At 61.6% G+C, this 21,629-nt stretch overlaps 1 protein-coding gene across 1 annotated transcript in view; it reads left to right on the forward strand.

Moving 5' to 3' along the window:
• Positions 1-21,629, forward strand: part of LOC119091159 (segmentation protein cap'n'collar) — a 47,142-nt gene that overhangs the window by 18,781 nt on the left and 6,732 nt on the right. The window contains exon 3 of the mRNA XM_037213819.1: positions 21,212-21,482. Coding sequence (XP_037069714.1) covers positions 21,212-21,482 — 271 coding nt within the window. The remainder of the gene's footprint in view (positions 1-21,211; positions 21,483-21,629) is intronic.

The following is a 21,629-nucleotide window of genomic DNA, read 5'->3' on the forward strand; positions in this document are numbered from 1 at the left end:
CCGGCGAATTGCAGGAAGCGCTTCCGGTCCGCCTCATGGCCTTTTAATGTAAAAAGGCCGCGTTGGTCGGTGTGGCGCGGATTGTAGGCACTGGTAATGACGCGGAACGGACGTGAGGCGGCGTGAAGGTCCGATTAGAGCCGGGATCCGGCGGCGGGCGGCCTTTGTGGCGTCGCCCGGTCAGCGCGCCGCTCTCCCGGCCTCCCGTGGACCGGGGCTGCGCCGTGCTGCACGCATTCCAGCCTGTTGTGGGCCCGGCCGGCCCGATGAGGGCCACTTGGCCGGCAAACACGGCCCCGCCGGCCCTGATTAGCCCTCATTGCGCGCGAAGGCCGGTCCGGGGCAGACTGTCGGCCCCGCGCCGCCGCCGCTGTCGCCGCCGCCGCCGCCGCCGCCGCCGCCGCCGCCGCCGCGGCGCGCGCAGGCCCCGCCGCCAGCGGCCGGCCCCGCTCGCCCATTGGTCGGCCGGTCCGCGCCGCCCGGCCGACGCCATTTTGTTGCGCGGCCATGCCGGCCTGTTGAACGTGTTGCAGACAGATGCGCGCGCGGCCGGCGGGCCAGTTTTTCGTCGGCGACGGCGGCTCGCGCACTGGCGGCGGCCGCGCACATATCGTGAGTGGGCAGACGCGCCGGCGACGGTGACTCGCCAAAACCCCGTGACTCGGTCACCCCCCGCGGCGCGGCGGCGGCCGACGGCGGCTCGGCGTGACTGACAGGGCCCGGCCACGCGACCGGCCGGAGGGAGGGCGGGCGGCCGGAGCGGCGATGGCGGCCGGCGGGCCCGCTCCGCCGCCGGCGCCGCGGCGATAGCCGCTGACCTGACCTCCCTCGATAGCGGCCGAGCCGCGCCGCGGACGCCGGCTGCCGTCGGCGCGATAGTCGCCGGCCCGACGGGCGCCGGGCGGGTCGCAGTACGCGTGTCGCCCTGCGGCCGTCGCGGCGGTGGCGTGTGCGCCGCCCCGCCGCCCCATGCTGACGGCCGACTGGGCGCCGGCTCCCAGCGACTCATGGGACGCGTGGCGGCTGGCGCGAGCCGGCGACGGCGACGGCGGCCGCGGCTCGCTCCGGCGCGCGCGCCCTCATGGCCCTAGCGGCGCCCTCGACGCCAGGATTCTGGAAGAAGCGCAAGAAAAGAGAAAGGACAGACTGGACGACTGGGTATGCAGCTGCAGCGCTGGGCGCGGCTCGGGCGGCGCTGGGTGGCGGGAGCGACTCACACACTCTCTGGGGTACTACATGCCACTGTCGGCGGGCCGCGCCGCGGTCGTGCCGCGGTGCCCCGCCCTTGCACTTGTGCCGCTGTCCTGTCGGCGGCTGCATGACGCTTTCGCTTGTCAAACACAGCCGCGCCTGTCGCACTCATGTCGGACGGACGTGCGCCGTCACGGCCGGCCCTGATCACCTGCGCCGGGGAGGTGAGTGCGCAGGGAAGCTGGGTCAGAGGGCCCGCCGACCAGCTGCCGCTGCTGGTCGGACAGTGGGAGCCGCTAGCCGCTAGCGGTCCCCTGGACGAGGTGTTCGGACACGCGCTCGAGCGCAGCTTTGAGTAGCACAATATCTGGGGCAGGGGGAGTTAATGGAAGGCGCAGGACGCAAAAGTGAGGACTAACGGAGCCAATACTTTGTCCTGTTTATTGTCTAGGCTGACGTACCGGAAGGCGACCTGTGCGATCGCACGTCCGGCATTTGCAACCCCAAACAATACTGAGTTAACCAGCATTTTTTGCCCCGAAATAGTTTTCGCTTATTTTATCGAAGAAATAGTCAGATGTTTATACCAACGACTCGTGCATTTATACGAAAGGGCACTAATATTCGTTTGTGTAACCCACCTCGTATACTCGCCGAACCTGTCTCGTTTGGAAGCCATTGTGAAGTGCTAGGAAATGCGTGTAAGGGTTTTTTCAGGGGCTTCCCGAGTCGTTAGGATCGGACATATGTCCTGTATAATACATGGAGTACGGAATGATCGGCGCAAGAAGTCAGTTTGTTTAATAAAGAGTCCGTTCTATGCTTGGTCACCATCGTTCGGCAGTATATTCCTAAGCCATCGTTGCTATTCATCGAATGGAAAGTCTTTGGTCGTAAACTAATTTGATAGTAGCATTTGATGGCCGTTGAAGGCCCGTTGTAGCAAAGGCCCGTTATATCGCACAATTACGCTGGGAGCCCGGTGGCACGTTAAACCCGTATTTTGTTCTTTCATGTTACCGGCTTGTTGACTTTGTTATCGCGGTCGTGCGCTCCGTATTACCGCAATGTTCAATTTCGGAGGATTTATGGGCCCACCGTAACCGCAAAGGCGCATAAACCTGGAGCCAATTGGGCGGGCTTCCTTGGCGCGTGGCGCGGGCCGACAATGCCGCACGGCCGGCGGCGGGCGGGGCACAGGTGGACGGGTGGTGCCGTACCTGCGGCGACCGGAGGCGTGCGGCGGCGCCGCCGTACCCCGGCCCGGCGCTGTTGACGTCCGTCGGTACTGCATCGGCTCGCTCCCGAGCCGGGGCCGGCTCGCTGTGTACTCGCTGCGCACTCGCTCGCTTGCTGTAGCTTTGGCCGCAGCACGGCGGTCACCGATCGAGACCGAACGGGAGTGGTCCTGCATCAGGAACCCGTAGATCGCTGTCACAATTCGCTCTGCTATGGAACACCCGTCCAGGACAAGCTACGCCTCAGTTCTTGTAAAATCGGAGGCTGCTCAGATGATTGTCAAACATTGTAGCCCTTGATGTGTTCCCTGCTATTTCCATTTCATGGTTGTTAGGATGTGACATGATGTGGTACAAATATTATGTTGTACACGATTATGCTACCTTGTCCTGCCACGTATCTATTTGTGATCATTGGCGGTTCGTCCTCGATTTCTATCAGAATCTGCAGATGGGGCTGCATTTCGTTGAAGGAGACATTTCGGGACACCACAAAATAATGTCCACGGCGTGGGACGGCGTCTTCTTGCGCGTAGTATTTACTTTTCAAGTGAGCGCTGTTGGATGAAAGACATTGCTGATAGAAGCAGTTACATGTTTTTTCAGCGAGAGTATGACATTCATATGCAATGAACGGTAGCTTACATTTGCTTTTACATCATGTCAGACCGTCGCGTTTGGTTTTAGGGCCATCATCACGCGGGCCTACCCACCGCATACGCTGCAGATTCAGGTGTTGTGGCACCGTCCGCAGTACACCATCTGCGCCTCGCACACCTGTGAACACGATTTGTCTTGCAGTACTCTGTATTCCTGTCACAAAGATGGCAATCGCTTTTAAGTAGACGACGAGTATTGGAAGCTGATCAGGATTATATAAACACCTAGGCAACAGGCGCACAGGCGCACCTCTCACAAATGTAATCATCTCGAATTTAAGGACTTTCCAGCATATGCAGGCATGACGAGCACACAGCTATACGAACCAAAGAGTTGTAAGCCAATAATGGAGACCGAGGCCGCCATGATGGAGTGCTTCATAATGAAATCGCACATTTGTTTGCCTCATTAATTTTGCCTGGAAATACTGTATGTAATATCGAAATTGCACCATAGAAATGGAAAAGTTGCCCAGAAATAGTTGTGGAGCTGGTGTTAACTGCCGTATATTGCCGCCGTTTTATTCCGATTTGGTTTCAAAACGCGACTGCCATATTTTATCCATTCTATGATTCCGTAAAATCAGGAGTTCGGGTCAAGTCAGATAGCAATTTAAGAAAAAGTGCAGCTCGCGGGCGACATAGTTGTCTCGCATGCTTAAACTTACAACTGTGTTTTGTGACCAACAAAGATGATCTAATTAGTTATTTCAGAAACCATGCATTTAGAGGGTGTCTGCGACGGATAACAGTAGCGGGCCTCCAGCTAGAGACGGTGAAATGGCTAAAATGAGAATGTCGTAGAGGCTTTGTCTTGAAAGGGTGTAGAACTTTCCATTTGCGTGACGGGGATCATTATAGTCGCCTTGGAAGCATTCGAGGGTGGCTGGCACCAAACCCGAAACCCGCAGTCCATTGAACAGGCCTGAAGGCTTCCCTGTAGCTTCCCAACTTTCGCATGTATTCTGCTATAGGTATATATTACTTCGTCAGTCATTTTTATCAGATCACCAGGCCCGAAAACTGGAAGCGTATGTCCGCATTAAGGTCTTTTGCTGAGTCAAACAGCTGTAAGCTCTTGAAGCTCCTGGAGACTTGAAGTTCGACGCTTGGAGAACTGTTAATGGAAACTTGGTGGCATAGAATAGTGAGAAAAACAAGCCTGAGCGCGTGGTGAGGGGAATCCACATTGTTTCCTCCAAATTGCAATAATCCGTAGCAATCGCTGGGGGTGAGCTTTTGTCAGCCGTCGTACTGCTCGTTCTGCACTAGTATCCGGCGATATCACAATATCTTAGGTTTATGTAAGGATGCCTCCTGTAGAAAACCGCATCAGGCGATTTCAGGGGCGTATGCGAGCGCTTCGACGAGCGTCATGGCTTGTGCGACTTGATGTCGAACAGGAGTCCGGTTTCGACAAGGTGGGCCGATTGCCGGTGTTCAAAATAAGCCCTGCCGAGCGCAAATAACCGAGGTTGTTGACGTGCCCTTAAAACTCAATAACTAACGAAAATAAACCCCGCCGTATTGTGTTTGGCGACACGGCCCACGCAGAACCAAACCGCGGTGCAGGACGGTCTGCTTGCCATGTGGGGCTCGTCACTCAAGACTGGGTTGTAGATAAAGGCTCCAGAGCCTTTTCATGATCATCGTGCGAGACACGAGCCTTACCGGCGCGGCCGTACTGGGCAGTCGGCAGTCCAGCTCTAGTGGGCCAGTCTGATCCACCGATGTACGTCAGCGGCGGCCGCTTCCAAGGGACAGTTTAGAATCGGTCATCTAACTGTTGTTGTCTTCTTTTTTCTTGGGGGGAGGGGTGAGGGTAGGTGAGAACTCTGAACATTCACAGTTGGCGAAATCTTCAGGCAATCAAACCACGGACCCAATTCAGCGTGGCTTTATCATACCGCTCGGTCTTCGGCTGTTTTCCTGCCTTTAACCCTCGCCCATGGTAGTCATTCAACTGGCTGACTCCTCGCTGCACTACAATCATATGTCGCTGTTTGTTCAGAGGTCAGGAATTGGGGCTGCCGCGACTGTAATCACCGCTGTAATGGGCCTTTTCGACAGGCGAGACCGATCCCCACATTTCTGCGAGCCTTCCGTTGGTAAGCCACCACATCTTTCCTCGCCGGCAGCGTGTTGGCCTACCGCCACCTTGCCGGCCGGGAGCAGGCGTTCGTCGCAGCTCGCCCGCGATGTCCGCGGCGTCATGCCGTTTCACAAAAAGCGACACGCCTTGCAGCGCGCCAGCCAGCGCAATAGAAACGCTTCTGACCAGTCCCAACCAGCCGGTCACAAGTGCTGCCGAGGAACCGTCGGTCGAATGCCGTGGTGACGCCACCTTCTCTCCCGTTCACTCGTCTATTTCGGACCTGTCTGCCCGCCACTACTTTGGATATGCCGCATAATTGCGAGTTTTCATCGCTCGGGTCGAGTCCAGCATTCCCGTCCCTTGTCTGTGTACACGTTATGCAAATATGCGTCTGTGTGTACGCAAGACTCACATACGCAACAAAAACTGAACAAACACCGCCCGTCCCCGCGTTTCCGTGCCTATATGGCTATGTTAGTGCGGCTTATTGTGACTTTTACCTACGTTGTTAGCTGTCGATAATCCGTTGTTGCGAAAGTTATTGCCGCGCATTGCGAGGATGAAGTGGGGACCTCCTTCGGTTTTCTTGCGCCCGGTGTTTGACGGTAGAAGCTCAAACACTGAGCGCCCGAACATCGCGATCTGGGGTATCGGACTGTGTGTGTATGCAGCTTGCACAGACGCAATGTGATGATGTGGGCTGATGTCGGACATCAGGTGCTCGCATGGTGATCGTGCGTCTCCAAGACGAAAATGGGACTCTCCTGCTCGGCGTGGCGCCGGCCGATACAGCAGCAGCTCATAACAGCCGTTACCGCACTCGGATACTCGGGACTGGTGCGATCGAAGCGATCGCGGCCGGCTTTCAACATCACGCGACCTGAGTACGTGCGCCGGCGTAGCGTCGATTGCTGTCGACAGGCGACAGTCGGCGGGTGCGCCGGCGTAGCGTCGATTGCTGTCGACAGGCGACAGTCGGCGGGTGCGCCGGCGTAGCGTCGATTGCTGTCGACAGGCGACAGTCGGCGGGTGCGCCGGCGTAGCGTCGATTGCTGTCGACAGGCGACAGTCGGCGGGTGCGCCGGCGTAGCGTCGATTGCTGTCGACAGGCGACAGTCGGCGGGTGCGCCGGCGTAGCGTCGATTGCTGTCGACTGGCGACAGTCGGCAGGTGCGCCGGCGTAGCGTCGATTACTGTCGGCGGGCGACAGTCGGCGGGTGCGCCGGCGTAGCGTCGATTGCTGTCGACTGGCGACAGTCGGCAGGTGCGCCGGCGTAGCGTCGATTACTGTCGGCGGGCGACAGTCGGCGGGTGCGCCGGCGGAGCAACAAATGGCCTGTGGGGTCATACGCGTGGTTGCGTCGCCGGTTTCCGGTATCAGAAGAGGGTTTAACGATGCGCGCATATTGTTTGCGCTCCCCACGCGCAGTTTTGGGAAAGGGGTCAACATTGGCGTTCACAAATATGTATGAATCTGACGCGCTGTGCGTTGGTCAGACCCCGGTGGGGCTTATGTTTTGTGCGCCTTATATTCGAGCTCTCGCATGCATCACTCATATTAGAACGTGAGAACATTCTTCTAGATGTAAGATGTAACCTGTTCAGCAATCATCATGGCTTGTTGTATTCGCGGCTTATTGTTATATTATTCAAATTAGGGGCGGAATGTAAAATGTATCACCCCGATTGGTTTCGCAATTTCTCGCCTTTTATCCTCCCACCTCTGATGTTTTCCTTAACACCGGGTGCATAAATCTGCTTTTCCAAAAGTTGCTTTATTGGGACTACCATCCAGGTGCAGAAATGAGCATTGACCAAGATAACGTATGTCAAGTTAACATTACATTGCATGTTACACACATGTCACACGCCATGTTACATGCCATTTCCAATAACGTGTCACATGACGTTACATGTCATTGGAAATGGCATGTAAAAAAGGTGAAAAATGGCACATGTTTTTGGAAATGCTGGATGTCATGCCAAGCACCTGTGACGCCAAAACAGTTTGAAATCATCCCGGAGTCGGGCCTCATATTGGCTAAATTGAACCCACTGCGCTGCAGACTTGGTACCACCCCTTCATCACCTGCGGCACCCAGCCGCGTTTTTGGGTACCGACCATCCGGAAGCCTTTACACAAGCGAACTTATCTCAGCCATATTTGCCACTCGGCCCAATTTCGAATCAAACAGATTGGGGAGCTCATGGGGCGCCCGACGGTCAGTGCTATCCTGTCCATGAGCATATCATGGAGGATGCATGGAAGTGGTAAACCTAAGTTTGGTGTTATTTTATTTCCTAGATATGTATGTCGATCAGCAATTATGCCCAGATGCACATGCTTGAATGAACCTGACCGTTCTCATTTCTCCGACTTGTATTGTGTGAAAATAGGAGTACCTGGGTCAGCTCATTTTCCAACTTGATATTGTACCAAGAAAGCTTCGGAACAGTGGACGCTCGTACGGTGCATCACGTTATGCCTACTCCGTATGTTGATGTGAATGGCATTCATTTTTAATGATATTTTAAGGCAACACGAATCACTCTCAGCTCTTGCTTGCGTTTGCTCCGGACGGAACAGACAAAAACGTGCCGTTTCACCTGTACCGCGAGACAAAGATAGCGGGGGCGTGACCTCCTCGTCGAAGACCCGAGGCCGGTCTCGGGGGCCGTTTCCCAGCCGGTCACAGTGAGCCGCGGCGGCAGGCGGCCGGGAGCGGCCGCCGCGCTGCGCGAAACCGCCGGGGACGGCAGCCGGCGCGCGAGACCGACGAACCCGACGGCAGGCGGCCCAGAGCGGCCGCCGCGCTGCGCGAAACCGCCGGGGACGGCAGCCGGCGCACGAAACCGCCGCGTGCCGGCGGCAGGCGGCCGGGAGCGGCCGCCGCGCTGCGCGAAACCGCCGGGGACGGCAGCCGGCGCGCGAGACCGACGAACCCGACGGCAGGCGGCCCAGAGCGGCCGCCGCGCTGCGCGAAACCGCCGGGGACGGCAGCCGGCGCACGAAACCGCCGCGTGCCGGCGGCAGGCGGCCGAGGGCGGCTGCCGCGCTGCGCGAAACCGCCGGGGACGGCAACCGGCGCGCGAAACCGCCGCGTCCCGGCGGCAGGCGGCCGAGGGCGGCCGCCGCGCTGTGCGAAGCCGCCGGGGACGGCAGCCGGCGCGCGAGACCGACGAAACCGACGGCAGGCGGCCGACGCAGCCGCCGGGAAACCGGACCCGCTACAAAGTGGCTGAGAGTCGCCTGGTTACCCACCCACGCGCGGGCAGGGCGGCGAGGAAAGGAGAGAGATCCACGGCGCGTGCACTCGGGACTGAGGTCTTCACATATTTTCCACGGAATCTGGGTTGCTGGGAATCGGTGCTTGCGTGCATTTTTATGAGCACCTGCATGAGAAAAGTCATGTCTTCAGAGTCCTCGATCGTGGCTGGCTCGATCATCGTACATGCGCTGCGTCACATGACTTTGAATTCACCTTACTCCGTACACATGTGTTTGACCAGCTAGTAGTCGTATTCATTGGTTAAGGCTTTGGAACGATGACCTCCGAGGTTCTCTCTACAATTAGTTAAATTGTATGATTGGCGCTTTAAGTACAGCTATGTTTAAACAAGTTACGGGGAAAGCGGTTGTGTTCATGGATTAAGATAGGCTAATTTGTGGTATTAATAGACTGTAAGGGTTGATAAGATGTCAGGCTTTCAGGAAACGTAGCCATCTGAAATATTTGTCTTTTTCGATGTAGTGCTCCGCATAAGGATATTGCCTGGACGCAGCATAGCGACCACTGTACCATGGTATGCGTATGCCATGGTGATGCTTATGATAAGTCAATCCAAGTTAAGCATTCGAACGCATCTGGGAACACGCAGTGTTTGCCCCACTCCTAACTATGCGCTGATGGGCTATTGGAGGTCGGCGGTTTTGGGTGTACACGTCACGCGCAGTACTCGATGCTGTCTTGTAGTGCGACAGCCGAACTCATCGAAGCTGGAATCATGGTCATAAACCTCGGTCGTCATCCCATTTTATTGGCGTCATATTTCGTCACGTTGTTGATCAGGGCTGCCCGCGTGCTCTGCTAGTCATGATCATGTTTGTATCCTTGTCGGATCGGCGGCCGGCGGCGATACGCCGGGCTCGCCTGTCTGTATCCTTATCGAGTATCAGCTGACGTCACTGGCAGCGATGAATTAGCTCGCCCGGAATAGGACATGATCTCAGCCGTGTTCCAGTGATGCTATCAAACTCTGCCGGCTGGGCGGCAGGCGAGCCGTTTATTTGTTCGCGGCCGGCGCGCTCCTCCAGCTCCGCCCCCTGTCGTCCAGCCGCCTTGGGCCCGATGCCGTAGATCAGGTCGGATTCGAGCCCGGAGTGAGCCAGATCGCTGTTGGCCGCACGTAAGCTTCCGCAGGAGTTCGGCTGGTTCGTAATCGATTTATTCCTCATTGACGCCCGAAGTCTTCCCCGAGTCGACTCCAGCGGATGTAGAGAGCTGCTCGCACAGGGCGGTAATAATCGCTCAGCTCTGTGTGTTGGACCCACAGGGGTGGAGTCGAGCACAGGTCTGCCTTCCAGTGCAGCCCGGTGACAGCAGCGGCGACAGTCCGGCCGGTGTGCGCGGCCCCACCACACTGCGCACGGCTCCCGCGAGCCTGGCGCCCTGGCGGACCCACTCACCGGGCGTCGGGGTCCTCGCATCCGTGGCAGGTCCGCCCGGGACCCCGCGAGCATGGCGCCACTGGTGGGCCCGCGCCTGCTGTGAAGGACGGGCTGCCCATGACGGACCCGCGCAAAACTTTACGAAACGAGGATGGTGGAGCCAGCTTCGAAACCGGAGAGACCAGTCTTCCCGGACGGGCCGTACTGGACGCGGCAGACATGGCCTCCGTGACGAACCCGCGCAGGACCCTGTGGATTGGGTGTGTGTGGTGGGCTCCCACTGCACTCTGCAAACGTGGCGGCCATCGCCGCGGCAGGCAGCGCCCGAGCCTCGGTCTTCGGCAGGGCCGTGCCCACCGCTCGGGACGCGTCTGGCGGCGGCGCCAGGTACCCGAGCTCGGCCGGCTCGGCCCGGCACCGATCCTCAGCCGGCCGGCCCGGCCTGGCACCGATCCTCAGCCGGCCGGCCCGGCCCGGCACCGATCCTCAGCCGGCCGGCCCGGCCCGGCACCGATCCTCAGCCGGCCGGCCCGGCCCGGCACCGCGGCACCGATCCTCAGCCGGCCGACCCGGCCCGGCACCGATCCTCAGCCGGCCCGGCCCGACCTGGCGCCGATCGTCAGCCGGCCCGGCCCGGCACCGATCCTCAGCCGGCCGGCCCGGCCCGGCACCGATCCTCAGCTGGCCGGCCCGGCCCGGCACCGATCCTCAGCCGGCCCGGCCCGACCTGGCGCCGATCGTCAGCCGGCCCGGCCCGGCCCGGCACCGATCCTCAGCCGGCCGGCCCGGCCCGGCACCGATCCTCAGCCGGCCGGCCCGGCCCGGCACCGCGGCACCGATCCTCAGCCGGCCGACCCGGCCCGGCACCGATCCTCAGCCGGCCCGGCCCGACCTGGCGCCGATCGTCAGTCGGCCTCGCCCGGCACCGATCCTCAGCCGGCCGGCCCGGCCCGGCACCGATCCTCAGCCGGTCGGCCCGGCCCGGCACCGATCCTCAGCCGGCTGACCCGGTCCGGCACCGATCCTCGGCCGGCCGGCCCGGTCCGGTGCCACGTCTCGATCGTCCTGCGGGATGACTGTGCGGCCATGTCGAGTCATACTGCCGGGTGCCGACTCACGCCCTGTGACCGGGTCCGGTCGGGTGCAGGGGTCGGAGGCCGAGTCGTGGCAGTCGGCCTGTCGTCCCGCGGCGGCTGGCACGGACTCCCGCTCGTCGACGGCAAAACCTCGCGCGGGTCTGAATGCTTGCTGTAGCAAGGTAACACTTATAGAGATACCCTCAATGAAAATAGGATGCAATTAATGCGGGTAAATAAGCTCTACTTCATCGGGTGACGCGAAGTAGTGAGTGGTGTGAGGACAATCAATTGTTTGAAGTGATGTAGACTGACTCGCTCTTCTCACGGCCTGAAACACGTCGCAAATCCATAATTTCAAGTATGTCACTTCTCTCTCCCCGCAATTGGCCGAACTGCATGACGTGCAGATTATGTGATAACAGGGCTGCTGTTACAAGCTTACGAGTACTCTAGCACCAACGCGTTTTCACGTTTTTATGGAACGGGAAAGTGAACAACCACCCTGCGTCATAAAACAGATGACACTGTGCGGTTTTCGTTCTCATGTACGGTGGGTAAGGGTGGGGATGTGAATGTCTGGCCGGGTGTGAGGGGGATACTTCGCGCATTTGCTGTGGTCATGTCCAGAAGTGCCAAGTTTTCGCATAGCTGCAAAGCTACTGTGCTGTCGACTCTACGTCGAACATGGGTCCAAGCCTCGTATCTCTCGGAGAAGTTGTCTCGCCCGCACCCCAGTAATGTTGTTTGGCTCCGACAAAAGTCGCCCCCCCCCCCAAAAAAAACTGAAAGCAGCGGAAGGCTGTGTTGTGTACTGCAGCCGCATGGGGTCACGTTAGTGTATGGAGCTCCACTCTTCGCGAGGGAGATGCTTTGGAGTTGTCGCATTGCGTTGAGGCGAGCTAGGTTGCCAAGCTGTGGAGTCCACCTGATCTGCGACCGTGGACTCGCTGAGCTGCCCAGTCGAGTCCGCCAGCGTTACACGCGGGCAGTTCGACGGCCGTTGCCGTCCGGTGGCTCGCGAAGGCCGTTAAGCACATTCAAATACTGGGCGCATGATGACCTCCGACATCAGCGCGCCTTTAAACTTAAGTCATCATCACGTCCAAATCCGCATGTTTCATTTGTTCTATTCGGTATGTTCCGTTTTGTCTTGTTCGTTTTTAGGTTTGTTTTGCTTCGTTTCATGTGTTGTTTTTTTAACACCGTTTCATTTTGTCTTCTTTGTCAGTCGCCATCTCCCTCGTAGGTAGCCGACCCTCGGTGTAATGAAACTTGCACGGGCGCAGTGAGGACCGAGACGTATTCATCTCAGTCTCGTAGGAAGAGCGGGCATCTAACGGTGCTATAGTCTCATGCGCGAAATCGATTGTCATGCGGAAAAAACTTTTACTAAGAGCCGAAAAAGGGTTACCGTAAGCGGATTGGACCACGTCCGTGGGAGATTCATGCATGTCGTCCGCAACAGTACCCTACCGAAGAACGCGGAAGTTCTTTGAACACACCGCCGCGCTACTGCTCTTGGGAAGTGCATAATAAAGAATAGCCCCGGCTGGCTATGCCAGCAGTGTAGTCTCGCTGTCGTCATCGCCGTTTGTTAAACGCCACCGCTGCTTCCCCGGGGTCGGCGTTGTCGGCCGCCATCGCCGCCTCCTTCTCTGTCGTCGCCGCAGCGCCGTCTGACGGGCTCGGCCGGCCGTCGTCGCCGACGGCGCTCGGCGTCCGCGCCGCCGCTGGTGCCGCGGCTGCGCGCCGGTCTCGCTCGGCCGGCGGCGGCGCGGCCCGGCCGGTCAGTCGGCGGGGCACGCCGTCACGCGCGGCCGTGCCGGCGCCGTAGCCGCGCCGCGCCGCCTTTGTCAGCGGCCGGCCGGTTTCGCCGCGTCACGGCGCCTCTCGCGCGGCGGTCGGCCCCTGCATCATTTGTTACGGCCCGGCCGCAGCGGCGCTCATTACCGGGCCGGCCAGATTGCCGACCGATCGGCGACGGCCGGCGTGCAACCAGGCCGCAATGGCGCTCGCCTGCGGCACGTGTCAACGGCGGCCGTCGTCCGTGGGACGCAGGTGCGCCGCCGCGCGCCGGAGCTGCCCGGCGGTCCAGGGCCGGCTATGATACCGGCAGGTGTTGGGCCGCTGCCGGGGGCCGCGGGCCGCGCCCGCTGCAGCGGCGGCGGCCAGTGCACGATTGCGCGTGACACGCCGAGAGGGGGAGCGGCAGCGGCGTGTCACCCCGTGGGCTGACGTGCCCGGGTCAGGGGACCGACCCGGCGCCGTTAGCGGCGGCTTGGGTTGCCTGCAGGCACCGCGCCCCCCGCCGGCCGCATTCAAACAAACTAACACGGCGCCCAGCTGGGTCGGATCAAGTGATCTTAAAAATATACCGCTAAAAAGTCGGCTGTCGCGGCGGCCGGCTGGTCTGACGACTGCTTTCCCAGGCGTCCATTACTGTCCCGCTGCGCCGGTCGACAAACACTGCGACTGGCCAGGCGCCGGCGGATGTCACGCGGTCACCGCTGGGCCGGGTCACGTGCCACGAACCTGTGACCCGAGACGCGGGACACGTGCTGGCGGCGATGCGTCCGGCTCGGGCCGCAGCGGAATCCGCGGACCGGAGAGGGCGACCCCGCGGCCCGGGCGGACCCCCGCCACGCCGATCGACCGAGGGCCGTCTGGAGAGCTCGACCGCAGTTTGGCACGGATCGGCGCCGTCAGTGCGGCCGGCCGCCGCGGAGCTGTCCCGTGGCCGCCAGATGCGCCGCTTCCTGCGCATTCCGCGCGGCTGTGGGCGGCGTCGGCGGCCGGCCGCGCCGCCGCCGCCGCCGCCAACGGCTCCGGTTGCAGCGGGGCCGTCCATTTTGGCCGGCGCCGCGGCCGGGAGGAGCGGCAGAAAACGCCCGTCATCGTGCAATAAGGCGCGATTGGTGCAGGCGGCGGCGGCGGCGCGGCTCATCGGCATGCAGCGCGGCCCGTGATAGCGCCGCCGGCCGCCTCCCCCGCCGCGAGCTGCCGCCGCCGCCGCCATGTTAGCCGGCCGCTGCGGCGCTTTGTGGTGCCGACACGCCGCGGCCGCCGCCGCCCATCGATGAGCGGCGCGGCCGATCGGCGGTGTGCGTCGCACTCGCCTCGGCGTTCTCGGCGCGACCGGCCCGGCCGACTTGTATGCCGCCTGCCCGCTGCTGGGTTAATGATGCATGGCCCCCACGCGCCCGGGGAGTGCAGAGATGTGGCCGCCTCCGGTCGGGGTCCGCCGGCGGTGCCGGCAAAAACGGCGCCGAACATTCCGCACATGTATTGGGTCATTTGTCACATTCTGCCCGGCTGTCGGGAACAGCGGCGGCCAGCCGCGCATGCAGGGGAGTAAACCCACCGCTCGGAATCAATAGTTTTTGCTGCAGCTGGCGATCGCTGCTGAGGGCTGCCTGTTGCTGGTCGGGACGGAGCCGGCCGCGGTGCCGGTGCCGGTGCCGGCGCTGACCCGCGCAGAGGTCGGAGCGGAGCCGGCCGCGGTGCCCGGCGCCGGCACTGGCGCTGACCCGCACAGAGGTCGCCCCGCCACATTTCGCCGCTCTGCAGCGCCTTGGCTGTGAACGCTCCGGCGGCGGGGGTCGCGCCAAAGGTGTCGACGCGTTTGTCACCGGCGGTGCGCGGAGGTAATTGATGATTAGGGCGAGGTGTCTTGAGTCATTTATTTATCCGTAGATCTCGTGTGCCAGTTGTCTGGAAGGTCGCTGGACCTTTTATTTCCAGCAAAACTAGTATGTATGTAGTCCTGTGGCACCACGAGATCAGACAGTTAACGACTCGAAATTTGACGTTTCCACGTCCGTAATTTGTCTGTCTGGTGAATAAGCTTTTTTGCAGCACGTTTTAGCCAATTGGAAGTGAATATGAAGTTACCAGTGTGCACCAAAGACACGTTTTTCGTCACTTAATCATAATTTGTGTGAACTCCGGGACAAAAGCATTGTAATGCCTTGCCATTTGTATCGCCATAAACTTCTCCACGCTTTCCACGACGACAAATGACGGCATTTTGTTTCCCTCTTGCGCACTATTTCAACAGGCTTACACGTGAATCATGCCTTTTCTGTGAGGTATGGATTACCAAATCGCGACTTTTTCCCGTCGAGTGAGGCCAAACTTTGTCGTCCATAGCCCGCGTATCGTCCTTGCAATTAAGTGAATGCCTCTACAGGGTGGATATGTCGGAAATCGTTTGTTCTCTGATTGCTGACCTGTCATAAAATGAAGTTCGTGGTCGCTTCTGAACTACACACCGTCGGGGCCGGCGCCGCACGTAAGTCCAGCGGCCCGGCTTTAGAGCCGTGCCAGGGCACGACTGTGGCGTCGGGTCAGATGTATGACGGCGCAGCGGTACGTCGTCGACGCTGTGCCGAGACGAACCGGCCGTTCGGTGGCGCGTGCTCAGTGCCGTCACCATGTGGGCGCCGATGTAAACGGTCTGCCTGCTACGGCCCGCGGCTCCCATCAATTGGTTAGCGGAATGGCTTAAATTGCTCCAACAGGCACCTTAGCGTCGTTGCTGGTTTTGATGGCCACCTCATGGAGCAATTGCGCATTCGCATGACGATGAACGAGCCTTGAACATGACTGATGTGCTGAGTTGCAGTTGCGCGATGCAGTTACTCGTATGTGACATAGCGCTTGCCACGCTAAGAGCCATGCGCGTTATTCCTAACCCAGAGCCTTCTCATCCCCTGTCCGGCGGCCATTGGAAGACGCCTGCGCTGCGTGCTCGCCGGGCCGTCGGCAGACGCGGAGTCAGATCGGCTGTGGGAAGCAGAGCGCGGCGTGATCGGCAGATGTCGGCTGCGAAAGCGTTGGCGCCGACTGGCCCTCCGCGCGTCGGTGGCGAGGTGCGCGCCCGCCGGCCCGGCCCGTCCCGGTCACGCCTGCTGACCCAGTTGGGCGCGTGCCGCGCCGAGCCGTGACCCCTGGGCGGCCGGCGGGCGCCGCCGCCGGATGATCTGTGCCGTCACGGCGCTGCCGTGCAGACGGCGCGGCGCGGCCGGCCGATATCGGCAACTCAGCGCGGCGCGGCCGGCGAGGGGCGGGCGGCGGGTCACGGGCCGCGCGGCGCACCGGCGCGGCGCCCGAGAGGCGCGTCCGACACGGCGGCCATCCGTCACCGCGCTCTCTGGTGCGGCGGCGGCGGCGGCGGCCCGGCTGCCGCCGCCGCCGCTCTGTGAGCGCAGAAGCCCGTCGGTCGTTATCTGACGTCGGATATGGAATACGTCGCTATCTGCGGCCCCCATCTCGGGGCGACTGTTTGGCAGGCGCTCGGTGCTATCTGGGGCCCGTATATACGCCGCGAGGTCGGCATCCCATGACGCAGTTGGGTCGGGCTGTATTTGTTGCTTTGGGCAGTTTTCGTCGGCTGCGGACAGTAATATACAATGCGGGTATTCCCAGAACAGCAACGTGAATTCAACGGCGTGGTGCTTGTGGAAGAACAGAATCGTATGGCATCATAGCAGCACTTAATTGTCTCAGAGACACGCGGAATGAGGTTGCACTGCACAGCCGGCCGCGTGATTATCCAACTCATTGGAAAGGAATACGTATGGAGGGTAACAACTCTGAACATCATTCAAAAACACCCGTTAGATCGCATTGTTCTCCGAGCAATGTCATGTTTAATTGAACTGGTAGAATGTCTGGCTGGCCGGACCTGGAGGCGACCTCTGCCTTGTGCACAGTTTGTGAGCGCGATTGGTGCAGGATCGCCCGACAGCCGGACTGTGCACGCGCGTCGGCTGCAGTACAACATCCGGAAGAGGTCGGCCGGAGAATTAATGTGTTTGGGTCCAAATGGAAGGCAACGGATCGTGGCTTCCCACCCGCGTGTGCTCCGGGTTAGGGCAAGCGTGATATGTTCCGGAGAGTCCTGAGTATGCATTGCTGTCGCATATGTACACACCCACAGTGAAGGCGGACAAAGGAAGAGGTCGCGCTTGCGCTTGTTTACGTGCATGGTTGAAATGGTGGGCGTTTTTACCGGTTATATTTTAGGAAACTGGCTGCGACAAGCAGGGGTATTCCCACCGAGTGCATTGTTTCAAAAGCAGATCAATTGATCATGGGACGAGCTGCAAATATAAACATATATTTCCGGATCTGGCATCAGGACAATGTAGCGGTCGAGACCACCAAGGGTTTTCGTGTGGGCAGTGAAATTAAATTCGGCTTTTCATTTATCTATTCGCGGTTTTTTTGAGAGACTGCTCCCCTTTGTGCGAGTTAGCGTTGGCCTTCTTGGACGCAGATTCATAAACTGACTCCTCATTCGAATGCAGCTCACTGAGAGTTTCGCTTCTCCGCCCCTCGTCACAATGGGAAGCCCTCCTTTCGTTCTGTTAGGATTATCGTTTTAGCGTGTGCTATTGCACTTAATTGCCAAAGCTTCGCCCGGTGCGGAGGGCTCGTCCCCGGTGCCGGCTTCACGCCCGGGCTCTGGCGGCGCCTCCGCTCCGGTGCGCCGAGAGACGGCCGCCGGCTGCCAGCGTGCATGGCTCCTTATGGCTCCTCATGGCTCCTCTGGCGTCCCGTTCGGCGCGGCGGCGGCCACCATTTGCGGCACAAAGCGGCCGGCGGGAGGGGAGCGCGAGAGCGCCGCGACGCGCGCTCCCACTAATGCGCGCGACGTGATCACATCATCTGCACACGGGGCGCCCATGCACCGGGCCGGCCGTGCAATCAGCGCATTTGTCAGCGTTGCAGGGCGCGGGCGTGATGGAGGCGCGACCATTTTTCGGTGTCGTTTTGTGAAAACGGGCGCCGGCGCTGAATGGAAGCGGGCCGGCTTTACGGAGGCGGCCGTCCGATCAGTCAGCGGGCGGCGTGCCCGAGCCGTCGCGTCGCCATTGTCACCGGCCGGCATACTGATGAGCGCCACCATTGCAGCGGCGGCGGCGGCGGCCGTGCCGCTGGGGCGAGCCGCCGGCCGCCCGGCGGCACGGTGTGGAGAGGGACGGAGCGGCGGCCGCCACCGCCCGGCCGCCCGGCCGCCCGGCCGCGCGCGCTGATGGGGACCGTATCGCCGCCGCTATCAGTAGTTAGTATTCATTGTGTCGTGCTGGCGTGCTAATAGCACTGTTCAGATCGCGCTCAAATCAATCAGCGTTGCATTCATTCATCTTCTGCCCCATTGATGCGGTGTCGCGGCGGGTGAGGAGGATGGGCTCACGGCTGGTAGGCCGCTGAAGGCGAGGTGCACGGCCGACCTGGCGGGACGGCCGGGCCGGCTGCCATGCGGACGTGCTGTTGAAGGTCAGGTGCCGGAGAGAAGTGGCGCCGAAGGCTGGCTGTACGGCCGACGTGGTGTGGAAAGCGGGCTGTGTGGCTGGTCCTGCGGCCGAGACATCCGGTCAGAGCGGAGAGGTAGCCTAGATGTGTGGCGAAAACACTACGAAACCCCATGTTTTTGCGTTTCTCGAGGTGCGAAGGACCTATGAGGGGAAGCGTGCACTTGTCTGACTTGTGCGATGGGTCAGGTACCTGTCTGACGTAGTGTGGAAGTCCAGGCACTTGACTGGCGCGCAACGGAAGGCCAGGTGCATGCGTGTCATGGTACCGAATCCCAATTACTTTCCTGACGTGGTATCTGGCAAAGGTGTCCTCTTACCTTACGTAGTACGAAAACTGCAGAGCTCATGCACCTTCCTCGCGTTGTTCGGAAGCCCTGCATGCCCTTGCCTGACGTGGTGCGGAGCCCGGGTGCCCCGGTCGGCGTCGGCGCGGCGCCGGCGGCCGGCCGGGCCGCGCGCCCGGCCGGCAGCCTTGTGCTCCCCGGCGGGGGTTCGCCGTCGCCGCCGCCGGCCGCGCCGCTCTCTCCGCGCGCCGGCCCAGAACTTGACCTCCAGCTGATGAGTGTGACAAATGCGCGCCGAGTGCGTCGCCGCGACACGGCCGGCCGGCTGCCGGCCGAGCGGAGCCGGCTCCTGCGGCTCCCGCCGGACCGCGCCCGGCTCCCGGGGTCGCCGAGCCGGCCGGGCCGGGCGGCGTCGGCTCCCTGGCACGGGCGTCGCGCCGCCGCTGGGCCGCCGAAAAACATACTGCTCTGTGAAGCGGCGCGTAGACGGCCCGCGTTGTGAATGATGTCGGCGTGTTTTTGCGGGGTTGAGTGCGCCGGTGTTGATCGGCGCAGTGCAGTGCGCGAGGAGTGCAGGTGTGGCCGGGCCGGGCGGCGCGCGGCCTTCCTCGAGTCGGCGGCCGCTCCATCTCCGGCCGGCCGCGCGCCGTAAGGTCACACCGTTTGGGCGCGCGACGGTCGCGACCTTCACGCAGTCGGTTGCTCGCCAGTGATTGATGACACGACTTCAGTAGGCCCCTGACGGCGGGCCGGGAGGGCGGCGGCGGAGGCGCGGCGCCGTCCCGCGCGGCCCGGCCGCCGCCTGCGCGCTCCGGCCGCCGCCCTCGCGCCGGGTCGCCACCGGCCGACGCGTCGCGCGCGCACGCGGCCGCCTGCGCCGCTTTGTACCTGCGTCGCTGGCGCCCCGGAACGATGATTTATGAACGCGGAATTCAAACGGCGACGGCGGCCGGTTGAATCTGATTTGCCGGCCAGCGGTGTCGGCGCGCCGCTGCCGGGGCTTTGTGGGTCGGGCCGGTGTCGCGGCGCCGGCCGGGCCGCGCGCCGCCTCCCCCCGGTGACCGATCACCGCGCGGCGCGCCTGCATGCCGAATCGCCGCCAGGGCTGCACGCCGCGCTGCCGGCCTCCGCCTCGCGCGATTTGCTCACAAATTAATAAATTGTTAGATGAAATCGCGGCCATCCATCACCGCCCCGCAAAGGTGTGAAATTGAATTATGCCCTCTCGGCGCGGCGCGATGCTATCCGGGCGCAGGTCGCGCGTCGCCAGCGCCCTGGCTGACGAGCGACTAACGCGTGGACCCGCCCCGCGGCCCCGGCCGACCGCGCGCCGCGCCGGAACGGCCGCCACGGCGCCGCGGGGCGGGGCGCGCGCCGCCCGCCGCCGGTCGGAAGCACAGCGGCGCGGCGGATGTTGTCGCGCCAAAACGCGCCGGCGCGCGCATTGTGCACGGCGCCGCCGTCGACGCGCTGACAGGATGGCTCAACAGTTTAATTGATTCGACGCCGTGCGCGCGGCATGGCGCGCCGGTGCGCGTTCCGGTGCGCCTGATGAATGGCGCGCCGCCCATTACCTGCTGCACACCCGGCTCGGACAATTTGTCATGAATTTTAATTTGGATCAGATAGGGTGTTTTTGCGTCGCGGGCGGGCGGCGGCTCTGGGTCGCCCCGCGACAGTGCCGGCGGCGGCGGCCGCCGCGCCGACGGACGTTTTTACCGCGCGCCGCCGCCGCAGACGGGGGGCCGCCGGTGACACTAATTTGGCCGCGCGGCACGGCAAAAAGCCCCGCCCCGGTAGCGGGGACAAACGACGTCCGTAATGTGCGGCTCATTTTGCGCGTGTTGATCAGCTGTCGGCCGGGCGCGGCGGGCGCCTGGCAGCTGGTCACCGCGGCCGCGTGCAATCGGCTCCGCTCGGCCGCTCTGTCATCGTCACGGTCCACCGGCAGGAACGCGGCACCAGCATGGCCCCGCAGGCGGACAAGAACGCTGCGATGTCAAGGTATACTGCTAGTCGGCCAGCGAGATAGTAGTTGTAGTTGAGCTCGGTCTAGTCGCCTTCCGACAGACGAGGCAAAGGCGTCAAAATCGGCAAGAACTCGAAGAGAAGTATTGCTGTTGAGCTTGTTTTTCTGAACGCACGGAACCGTGCGTCAAATGCCAATGTATGGGCATAAAACATCATCTCCCGGAGGTAAGCGGTACTGGTCGCTGATGCATGTCCGTGTTGCGCGCCTCACCCACCTGTGCTTGTGTGCCATGTGCCGAAGTCTAATCGAGTCCATCGCAGGGAAGCGATAAAAGCTGTACGATTGTTAGTTTAGATGATCCCGGAAATTGGACGTGCCAAAGCTAATCACTTTACGCCTAAATCTGCATCAATATTTGACGAGTAATTCCACGATTTTTCAGTGACATCAGGAGTGATGTAGTGAATTATCAGATTTGTTCCTCGCGTTCTCCGGTCATCCGTGGAGTGTTTCAGCGCGTGTGCGCTCACTTGTATGCTCACTCGTATTCCAGTACAGGCGTGTGCGCGGCCGCTCCCGCCCGGCCCCGCCCCGCGCTGACCCCGCCCGACTGTGACCTCACCCCGCGCTGACCCCGCCCGACACTGACCCCGCCCAACACTGACCCCGCCCGACACTGACCGCGTCCGGCCCGGTCGGCAGGGTCGTCTGCCGTTCATTCGGACGATGAGCATGGAGCAGCGCTGGCAGGACCTGGCCAGCCTGCTGTCGCTGCCTCCACAGGACCCCAACATGACGCACGCCCACCAGCACATGCTGGCCACGCACCACGGCCACGGCTACCCGTACCCGGCCGCGTACGGGCCGGCCGGCCACCCGGACATGGCGCGCTCGGTGCTGCTGCAAAACGCCAGCCTGGCACCGCCCGTCGGCGACCTGGCCGCCAACGGCAGCTACGCCAACGTCAGCATGGGTCAGTCGGAGCCGGCGGAGGCGGCGCAGCGCGCGCCGCCCTGCGCGCCGGCCGCCGTCGTACAGTCAGGTGTGTCGCCCGGACGAGCAGGCGCCGCCGCAGGCTGTTGGCACCGGTGGGGCCCAGTGAGGGCGAGCGTCGGCTTCG

The sequence above is a fragment of the Pollicipes pollicipes genome, unplaced genomic scaffold, assembly GCF_011947565.3.
Source record: "Pollicipes pollicipes isolate AB1234 unplaced genomic scaffold, Ppol_2.1 Scaffold_3321;HRSCAF=3900_pilon_pilon_pilon, whole genome shotgun sequence".
Classification (NCBI taxonomy): Eukaryota; Metazoa; Arthropoda; class Thecostraca; order Pollicipedomorpha; family Pollicipedidae; genus Pollicipes; species Pollicipes pollicipes.